We start from the raw sequence: 11252 nt of genomic DNA, 5'->3' as shown, positions 1-11252 counted from the left end.
TGTACTTCCCGGCCGCCGCGCACCCGCCCGGCTCTGCGCTGGAGGTGAGGGCGCGGAGCAGCCAGCAAAAGGAAAAAAAAATCCCTTTAATCCCATTTTCTGTTTATTTTTAGGCCGCGGCTTGGCCGATTAATGAAGAGATGCTGGCGTGAAAGATAACTGGTTGTGTGCTCTCACTTCTTGCAGTGCACCTACATCAAAATTGAGCAAGTCGAGAAGACCCACGCCGTGGTGCTGAGCCGCCCCTCCTGGCTCTGGGGGGCCGAGATGGGGGCCAACGAACACGGCGTCTGCATCGGGAACGAAGCGGTGTGGGGCAGAGAGGAGATCTGTGACGACGAAGCTCTCCTCGGCATGGACCTCGTAAGGTTTGCACAGGCTCTTTTGGTAAATGGGACTGAATTCGGAATTTAATTTTAAAGCGTTTGAGTTATATGGGGAAATATGTGCTTTCACTTTCAGAAAACATGTCTGTCTTCTGCTCTTCTAGCCATGGTTAAAAATAAGTATTTCTTGGCACAGGCGTTAGATCTCTGCTAGGAGCTGGGAGCCTGTGAGAGGTATCAGGTGCTAGCACAGAATCTGTCAAGGAAATTGTCAAACGTTTTTCCCTCTACGAAGTTTGTACTAAACTCAAACAGGACTCCTAACAAGAAAGAGTACAGGTGGATCTCAGGAACTAGGTTTTGGGCCTTTTTCTAGGGTCTGTTCTCATTTCCTGTTCCCCTCATCTTTCATGCACATATTTTTAAGTTTCAGTTTTAGCCACACATCTCCACATAAATGACAGGTTCTTGTCCCTGCCTTACTGGGCGCCGGTGTAACTCTTGTTAACCTACAGAAGGCAGCCAATTCTTGATACAGTTTCCCTCCAGTCCAGCACCCACACAGGACTTGCAGGCATTTCCTGGGAGCCCTCTCCCAGCCTTTCTGTTATTTCCATTTGGTTGTTTCTCCTCATGTCGAGGACACAGAGGACCCACTTCACACAAGTCCTTTAAGTGACCTGCTCCATTCTCGTACCAGATCATACTTGCATCAGGTACAGACAGAAGTAGCATTCCAATTCAGTTTGAATGCTCAGGCTGATTATGTTGTATGTAAAGTTTATATTTCCAAAGATAACATCTTCCTTTTGTTTCAGGCTTGGACTCGAGAGAGCGGACACAGCTGAAAAGGCTCTTAGTGTCATAACTGATTTGCTAGAAAAATATGGACAGGGAGGAAACTGTATGGAGAGCCACATGGCATTCACATACTACAACAGTTTTCTGATAGCTGACAGAAAGGAAGCATGGGTGCTGGAGACATCGGGAAAATACTGGGCAGCAGAAAAAGTAGAAGGTATGGATAATGCTCTTAATTTTAAGCGTTTAAAAGGCAGTGACAATTTGCAGTTCTCCATTTTTCATTTACCAACTCATTAAGGCGTCAAACTAGCCTCCAGGTGTGTATGTGTGCCTGTAAACAACAGGAGTGGCTTTCTAGTGTGGAGAGGCAGGCAGTTTCACAGAGGAGCTGCACAGGGGGCCTTTTCAGACCCAGAGATGACCACTTCTGTACTTGGAAAGAGGACAGCAAGAAGGTGAGCTTTAGAATGACAGCAGTGTGTATGGACTTAGGGATGGTGGCAATCAGTGACAATTTCAACTGGTGACAGGATGATACTGACAGGATCGGTGCATTGGGCCCTGAAGTGGCTGATTCTACCAGTGAACTTAGAAGCACAAGCTATGTCTTTGGAGGTCTAAGAGAAAGAATGGAAAGATGGGAATAATCAGGACAGAACCTGAAATATGATGTTGGCAATCAAAGTAAATGTCAGAACTAAGTGGCAGTGGCATTTCAATCAGAGGGATACATATAGCCAGGGAGAGAGGGCAAAAAATAAACCACAGGAGTCATGGATCTCATAGGAAACAGTTCAGTGCATAATTTGCTTTAGTAAGCTAATTGTAAACAAAATACCAAGAAAAAGCATTCAATGTATTAAAATCATTCTTTTCTCACCTTGCAAACAGGAGGTGTACGGAATATTTCCAACCAGCTCTCTATCACAACCAAGATTGACAGAGAACACCCAGAACTGAAGGAATACGCCAAAAGCAAGGGCTGGTGGGATGGGGAAAAGGAATTTGATTTTGCTGCCACATATTCTTATATAAATACTGCCAGAATGACCACATCCAGAGGCCGATATTGTGAGGGCTACAAACTGCTGAACAAACACAAAGGTATCATTTTTTTAAATATATATATTTTTTAAGATACGCAAAGCATTTAGTGAGCTACAATAATTTAAATGATAAATTATTAGACATCTCATGTGGGCAATAATTCACGTGATCCGGCGAACCAGAACTTACTAGAATAACTTTTTGCCTAAAGGAGAAATGCTGAACTTGAAGTCTTCTATCCATTTTTGCCAATTTGTTGATGAGGAAAAATTAAAACCGGGGTCAAGTATCAAACGTGCACAGCCACAGTAACAACACTGAGAGGTCACATTATGACCATGCTGCTAAATGCTCTGAAACATTTTGATAGGCTATGTATAATTACTGCACCTGTAAGAAAACAACAACAACAACAGAGGCTAAAACAGACTCCCAGTGGTTTGCAGCCACAAACAGGACCTCATGAACAACTTCAGTTTGGTACCATTCATAAGGCCTAAGGCAACAGCACAGCATTTAGATACAGATCTTGCGTTTATTTTTTAAGATTGCTTTTTAATTCTTTACCCTTTCACTGTAACTGCTACTCTAACCTTGTGTAGCCTAGTAAAACACACTAAGAGCAGGACAAAGTAATCTTTTGTACAGGTATGACTAACTTACTCATTTTTCAGATCTCTATAGAAAGAAGCTATTACTTCTCTTCCAACTGCATCCACCTAGAAGGTTTTTTGTTGCATCTGCATTCAGTTGCTCATTTGAAGGAAGTAATCTGAACCAAAATTACACTGCACCCCTATGTTTTTTTTATTTATTTGGCTGAGCTCTGCCAGACCAAGTTTAGCATTTAGTTAATGCATCAGAATGAATTACCTTTTGCTATCCTGCTCTGGTGATCATGTAAATCCTGCACTCATTTGGGGAATTGCAGGTTCTGAATACTGAAAACATTTTCATAATACCTGTATTTACTTGTATTATAAAAATGCTGAGAGTCTATCAGTATTTTTATTCTAAATCCCCATTTTCAGGCATTTACCCGAGCCATTTTAAAAATCACACTAGGTGTTCCGGTTATCAGCCTCATATGGTTTCAGTTTGTTTGGATTTATTTTAAATAGGTGCCCTAAGTAAAAGCTATTTGGTTTATAGCATCAGTAAGATCACTGGTTTCTTAGCCTACCCTTCCCAGCTTTTTCATTCAGTGGCATTACACGTTTTTTTCCAGGCTGCCTACCACATGAAGCACATTTTTAGATAAACATTATTTCTATTTAAAAAACAGGGAATGTATTTCAGAAATATGAGATAATAAAAAAGTCTAGTTGAAACTATGCCATACCTTCTTCCCTGCTGGACAAGTTGCCAACTTGGAGTTGACAAACCAACTCTTGCTTCGTTTAATTCCTTTGATTCTTCTGATTTCTTGCTGATTTCTTGAATTCTCTGACTTCCCCAGGCAACTGTGGGAATCACAGAATCCCAGAACGTTAGGGATTGGAAGGGACCTCAAAAGCTCATCCAGTCCAATCCCCCTGCCGGAGCAGGAACACCCAGATGAGGTTACACAGGAAGGCGTCCAGGTGGGTTTTGAATGTCTGCAGAGAAGGAGACTCCACAACCTCTCTGGGCAGCCTGGGCCAGTGCTCTGTCACCCTCACTGAGAAGAAGTTTCTTCTCCAATTTCAGTGGAACCTCCTGTGTTCCAGTTTGTGTCCGTTACCCCTTGTCCTATCATTGTTTGTCACCGAGAAGAGCCTGGCTCCATCCTCGTGACACTCACCCTTTAAATATTTATAAACATGAATGAGGTTTCCCCTCAGTCTCCTCTTCTGCAAACTAAAGAGCCCCAGCTCCCTCAGGCGCTCCTCATAAGGGAGATGCTCCACTCCCTTGATCATCTTTGTAGCCCTACGCTGGACTCGCTCCAGAATAGTTAAGAGTGTTTCCTTGCAGAAATGTAGTGCTGTCTACAGTTTGAATTGTGTATAATGTTGGAGACATCTGATTTAGGAGCACAGTGATTATATGAGGAAAGGCAGTTAAAAAAATAATCTTTATCCAGCTAGAACTGCACAGAGGGAAACACTAAAAGATTAAATGGTAGATGATACCTTCAAGTAAAAAAAGAAACAACAGTGAAGGAACTAATGTTTTTCTGCCATAAGCACATGTTCAAATGAAAACTGCTGCAGGTGCTGCCTGCTGGAATATTGGATATTGTCAGGTGATACCTTGCCAGTATTTAAGCTTCAGTGTTCACTGTACATGAACAGCAATACCATCGGAACAGTAGATGCAGAGGAAAGGGTCTTGTTTCACCTGACTGAAGGGAAAGAATCATTTTCATAGACAGTTGGCACTGTACCTCACACAGGGAATTGATGAAGACTTCTTTACAAATTGAGGTACTACTGTATTTTCTTTTGATTCCGAGTATAGAACGTGTTGTTATTTTCAGTTGTCGACTGGAAGCTGAAGTGCTTTGGAAGGTCAGATGATTAAATGAAAATTTAAAAAGTTACAGTCTTGGTGTTTCATTTTCAAAGTTACACACAAAATCCATGCAGAGTTATTATTATTTTTACATTTCCAAAGCAACCTAGCGGTGTTAACTGTGTAAAATACCAATAAGATGATAGTTTATCTTAACTTCCAGTGCTCAGAAAGTTCAGCCTTTAATCCAAGCTACTAATTTTCATCTGAAAAGTTACTGTGTGAATGACCATTTGCTAGTCATATGTATTTTACACCATGCGTCATCATCCTCCCGCTTTTCTAAGTCATAAATGTTATAGCTCATTATCACCTACTCTTTGAAATGAATACTTTGGGGAAAAATAATATTTTTAAGTGCGTTACGTCTTAAGGTATGCTGTTAGGATGATTTCTTTTTCTGCCAACATGGACAAACTAAAATTGACATTGCCTATTAAAGGAAAAAGCAGCCAGTTGTAGAGAGCATGACATTTAGTTGGTATTATAAGTAGTGCTGTAAATAATTGTATTGCATCTTAAATAGGATCTATCACTTCTGAAATAATGATGGAAATTCTTCGTGACAAAGAGAGCGGCATTAATATGGAAGGTGGATTTATGACAACTGGAAGCATGGTGTCTGTATTGCCTCAGCAGCCCAATCTGCCGTGTATTCACTTCTTCACCGGCACTCCAGATCCTGCGAGGTGATGTAGCAGCAAATAATTAGGATTAGAAGTTGCAAATATCCAGATGAAAAAGCGTTGCAATGTGTCTAATTCTATTCCTTTTTGCTTTGGCTTTCCCCCCCCCCTTGGAAAAGCACAATGAAAAAATAGTAGTAATTTATGCTATTTACGTTAATACTATTTACCAAGGTATTTAGTGAAACGCTGCTGTGACACTGACTTAAACATCAGTTAGGAGATTTCTTTTTTAAGACTTCTTTCTTAAAGGAAGGAATTAGACAAATGGGGAGAAAAATGAAGCAATCTACTGCCTCAAGCATTTTAACCAAACTCTGTAAAGGATCTCTGTTCTATTTTCTCTTTCTAGGTCTGTATTCAAGCCTTTCATTTTTGTGCCCAATATTACTCACTTACTAAAAACTAGCTCCCCTACGTTTGGTCATGATGATCCAGTTAAGAAGCAACCACGTTTTCAGAATAAGCCAGATCGAAGACATGAGCTCTATAAAAAACATGAAAGTGCTGCAGTAGTTATGGAAACTATCAAGGTACGTTGATTAAATCAGATTTCAATGCAAGCAGGTGGTTTATATAAGCTCCTTGCTCACATTTTGTTAATGTGATACCATTTAATGCCCTTTGATGGACTGGAAAGAACATTGTAGTGCACCAGCAGCCCATCGTGTTGGCATCTGGCAGGCATATGTTTCAAGCACTAGAAACTGCAGCTAGCACTTTGCTGTACTCCCAAGCCGAGCCCCAGGCAAGTATCTGTACTGCTTTCCTTGCAAAGGAGCAGGCCACGTGGACTCATGCACAAGTCAGATAACGGGGAAATGCTTGAGCAGCCACAGGCTGATGTACGGCTGCCGATAAGAGTACTTAAAACTCTTCAGTAACCTGGTCTGAGAGCAGCCTTTGTTTATTTTCAGTCCATCAGACAAGGGTGTATGGAGATGAAGTGAGTTCTAGATATTAGGAAAGATATCTAAGAAAACCTGTCATGGTGCTAACTTCTACCAGTACAAACTTGTACCCCAGAAACTATTAGGAGGTTAAAATAAAGGCAGTAGAATAGAATTTTGTTAAGGTAAACACAACGTACTCTGTATAGTTTTTAGTGAAATACAGATGTTTCTTTTTGCAGGGCAAAGGTAAAGAGATGCTGGAAGGGATACAGAAGTTGGAGAAACAGAAGATAAGTGAAATGGAATCCATCCTGCAAAACGGATGTCTTGACATTAACCAAGTGGTTAACCTTTTCTCGCAGTGTGTAGAAGAAGAACTCAAAATATATAGCTAAAACTACTATTTGAATGTGGCAAAATTAAGTTTTATGATTAACTTTTCCAATGACGTGGCTATATAGATTACATCTCATTTTCAGTATACCAGTTAATACGGACAGTTTTAAAGATGCGGATTCATATTCAGGCCAAGCAGCTTTTAGTTGTATGAAGCAGTGCTGAAAAGGCTCTTAAGAGCTAGGCAGTGGTTTTATCTGTACGTGGCATAAAGCAGAGATTGATTTTGCCAACAGAGATGCAATTAGAATGTGACAGCTTGACTAAATCACAGAACAACCCCATCTCTGGCCGAAGAACATGAACTCAGATTTGGAGAACTTAGTTCTAGTGTCCACACACGTAGCTTTTATAGTCAAGATAATTGTAGCAGAATTCACATTGCATGAATTAAAATGGCCATGCCGAAGGACTTTCTGAAATACAGAAGCTATTACTTGCACTGAATGAAAAGGAAAGTGATATGCAAGGAAGATCGATATTCAGCTGTTAGATTGAACCATTGTAAGATACATTTCATATACGAACTTTCTACTCCTTCAGTGTAAAATGAGGCTAAGAGTTCAAGTTATATTAAAACCAAATCACAGTTACAATTTTACCATGACTTGTTGTGAAATCTGATTACATGGAATTCAAGAACATGAGCATCGTGCAAGTTACCACACAATCTTCACTTCCCTATTTTCCCTACCCTGATACTGAAAAATAAATTAACTTATTTACGTACAATATGATTATTGTCAAATTAATTCTGCAAAACACTTTATAACAACATCATGTGGGAGTTTTTAACTGGTTTTTTTGAATTGTTACTTTTTAAAATCTGGCAACTAGAAAGGAAGAGGTTGGGGTACACAAGTACGTATACTCAGTGGGACACTTGAACCATGACTTGTCTTGCCAAAATTACTAGGCTACGGAGTTGATTTAATCAAGCTTTTTGCCCTACCTGGAGCTCTTCCTCCCTGATCCTGTTTAAAAGTAATGATTAATATATGACACTACTTTTATCATCTGTGGCAAGGGACAAACACCAAACAACAAAGATAGATTTTGGCTCTACTACATGATCAAGCGGGATAAAAAGTATGACAAAGGAAAATAAACCAACCCTAGCGCTTCTGCAAACCTTCAGAAGAGACCACGTAACGTGAAACGCAGCACTAGAGCTGTGGCAGCAGTGCGTGACACGACAGCAACCCCACAGAAAGACACAGCAGGCCACAAAAGGACCATTCTTTGATTTTTTTTAATATATAGCCAGTTTTTAGAATCATCTCAGATGCTAAAGACAGGAAGATGCACATGCAGTTTTCTCATTGTGTAAACTGTTACATCCCTCTCTGGTAAAAAGAGTAAGCATAGGCAAACAAATACGTATACAAGGAAGTCTGCAGAAGGAGTAAGGAAATTAAGAGCTTGTCAGAATTTGTTCTTCCCGATCCTAATAGTGAAAGTAGAAGTTAATTTGGGATACCGTGTTCAGATCCACAGCAAGAAGCTAATGGGTCAGGAAAGGCTCTTGAACTTGCTAGTTACAGTGATCCTATGTGTACCAAGTGGCAGTAGCCAGCAAGACTGGGTAGCAGGTATGACTGAAAGTAAGCTTGAACTGACTGAACCTTTTGCGCCTGTGTTGCCAACAAAATGTCTTAGAAGTTCAACAGTACCGTGGATGTTCATGAATGGGAAGGTATATTTAATGAAATTTTGCTGTATAAAACACATGCAGAGTAAAGACAGAAAATGAAGATCAGATCAGGAGGAATAAATAACCCTCCCTCCCACAACCATACCTTTTTAAAAATAAAAAGACTCAGAATGTCCTCTAGAGGGCAACCTTTGAATGTATTTCAGCTAGGAATTTCTCTTCCAGCTTATTTTAAAGCCTCTAGAGCTTTATGAAGGGTTGTGATTCAACAACAACAAATAGTACTAACATTGCTACTTACAAAACTGTAAGTATATCTGTAGTATAACTGTAGTACATCTGCCCCTGACCATTATCACGATTATTTTGAGATTAGTGCTAAAGAAAAGACCCAGTGTTTCACTGGAGACTCCCCTGGACTTGTTCAGTGAATGTTTTAATGGAATTATAACTCCCAAGTTAACTGAGATTTATCCCAAACTAATCCACCTTCAACATAAAGGGACTCATTGCACCGCTGACCACATCTTTAAAGCAAAGCTATTTCTAACCACCAAAAATTCACACAATCAGTAGATCAACCATTTTAATTTAACTTTCTAAAGCTATTCCAAGCCTGTTCTAGTTTCCAGAAGTACTCAGTGATTTAGAAATAGATTATCATGTCCATATTTCATTCATGGTTTCATTAGTCGATTTATTAACCGTCATAGTCTCTCATCACACTAATAGGTATGATATCAGCAGTCGCAATGTTGTAACAGTTCATCTAAGAGAGTTTTGTGTCAGTTGTTAATTAAAGGTGTTCTCTTCATTAGATTTGTAACTGGGAGCCTTGTCTAAGAAATTCTGAGCAATTTCTTACTTAAAACAGATATGTTGTGTTCAAATCCAGGGAACAGTAGAGCGATTATTAAAAGGGAGGCAAGGTGATGATGAATGAGAGAAAGACAGGAGTGAACAATGGCTATGCACAGGGTTATAAAACTGACCTAAGATCAACTTCTCGACCATTTGAAATTTAATTTAAATTTATTCTTTTATTTTTAAATTGTATTTGGTAAGCAGATGATAATGTAAAACATTCCTAAAGATGTGTTTACACTGTCAGATGACAACTGGTACCTTTGTGTGAACACCCATTAACAAGCCCTCTGCCTACCTAAAACGCATTGGGGGTGAATTTAAGAAATACCAAATTTGAAACGCAAGAGCCACTTTCACAAATCTCTCAGAAAAACACCTTTGTTGTGAACCTTGACACGCAACACAACCCTCCCACACCTCACATCACATGAAAGCCCAGAACTCTGAAACCAAGTAACAGATTTATTGACAAGTTACAGCAGGTAGAAGCCAGCCACTCTCATGGCTTCTGCTCTTAAGTCACATACACCTAATTATTCCAGAATATTTGATGTAGATGTCTTCAGCAGTTGTAATGGAAATACGCTCTTGTTTTCCTTTGTGGACATGGTTTGCTATAAAATTATTTTGTTGCTGGAAAACATTAAAATGTGTCAATTTGTAGAGCACTCATATGCAGTAGGACGCAGTTATGTTTCTGTGCACACTGCAGTTGTACAATAAGACTGACGGTAAAAGGAATTCTTTTTCAAATATAAGTCTTGTATGGAGTTATAGCTACCATAAAACAACTGTTTCTTGAACAGTACCTTTTGCTGCTAAAATCACTTTTAATTCTCAATATAAAGTAGAGGCATATGTAGCTATAATTAAAAAAAATATCTGTGTACTAAAAGAAAAATACAGGAATGACTTTACAAAAAACAGGATGAGAAGAGTTTTCCATATGCTTGAGCAAATAATTACCCTTTTTTTTAAATAGCTGGGTTTCTTTCCTTCACTATATAAAAATTTTCCTATAGATGTATAAATGCTGTTCTTGCAGCTTTAAAATGGCAGCACAACGGCTCTCAGATACTGCGGTTTGTCTTGAACCTTTTCAAAATACGGCAGAAGACACACACACTGTCACAGTCTGCCTCCAGTACACAGGAGTCCGAATGACACCAGACTGTGTACACATCCTAGGGCGATACCTGAGGCTTCTCAGAAACCTGTGTTAGGCAACCAATACTACAATTTTAGCATCTTTAGCTCCTCTAAACCCTAACTTGGATGTTCAGTTAGGATTCCTTATATAACAGACTTAAAAGTCTTTGTATTTCATTTAAAAGGTTTTACGATTTGATAACATTTTTTCTTCTTGACTTGCACAGCTATCAAAGGCTCCCAGAACATCTTTATTTGAGGCTGGCACTTCTGAATTAAACAGGAAAGGCTGATTTCAGAAAGTTAACAAAAAAATTAAAAATCTACTCTTGACAAAGCTGCCACAGCCACCACGAGGCAAAACTTCAGCACCAACTGTTCATATAATCTGGGGGAGCAGTAGGTGTTTTTGTATGTTTTAAAGATACGGTAAGTTCATACAAAACCTTTATTTATTTCACTCAGTGTTCCCTCAGCTTCAATCCTCTGACATCAGAATCATCTTCACAAAAATTCTCTTACAAATGAAGGATTTTATCTTTAAGGAAGAAACATCCACCTGATCTGAGGTGTAAACCGCCACAAAAAGTTCCTGGTTTTAGGCAAGAGCAGAGTACTGAAAACTGGGGTATGATAGAAGAAATCTTACTTCTACCAAGTTGAGGAGAAGCCTGACTGTAAACAGGAATCAGTATTTCATCACATTAAAGTATGGAAAAGACACAGCAACATGAAAAATACCTGTTATTCATGTATGTTTGTGGGTTTTTTTTTCCTTGTGGCACCAGTCACTGAAGCTGCTGTTATAAAGCCTTTATACTACAACAGTGACACATGATTTTACTATTTGTTTTGCTCAAAATGGAAAAAAATGCTCTAAATCCAGAGCATCTTGTTTTGTTCTAGTTGCATCCTGGTTGAAATGGTCACTAAA

General features: G+C 39.3%; 1 protein-coding gene across 1 annotated transcript; it reads left to right on the top strand.

Moving 5' to 3' along the window:
* The first annotated feature begins 6 nt into the window (after positions 1-6).
* On the top strand, positions 7-6647 carry SCRN3 (secernin 3). The gene is made up of 7 exons (XM_010179447.1): positions 7-44; positions 187-368; positions 1145-1344; positions 2022-2234; positions 5200-5362; positions 5712-5892; positions 6492-6647. Exons 2-7 carry the CDS (start codon positions 268-270, stop codon positions 6645-6647), a joined length of 1014 nt encoding a protein of 337 aa, XP_010177749.1. The 5' UTR covers positions 7-44; positions 187-267.
* The last annotated feature ends 4605 nt before the right edge of the window (positions 6648-11252 follow it).

The sequence above is a fragment of the Mesitornis unicolor genome, unplaced genomic scaffold (assembly GCF_000695765.1).
Source record: "Mesitornis unicolor isolate BGI_N332 unplaced genomic scaffold, ASM69576v1 scaffold360, whole genome shotgun sequence".
NCBI classification, from domain to species: domain Eukaryota; kingdom Metazoa; phylum Chordata; class Aves; order Mesitornithiformes; family Mesitornithidae; genus Mesitornis; species Mesitornis unicolor.
The sequence above is the reverse complement of the archived record's forward strand: the minus strand, read 5'-3'. Positions and strand labels throughout refer to the sequence as shown.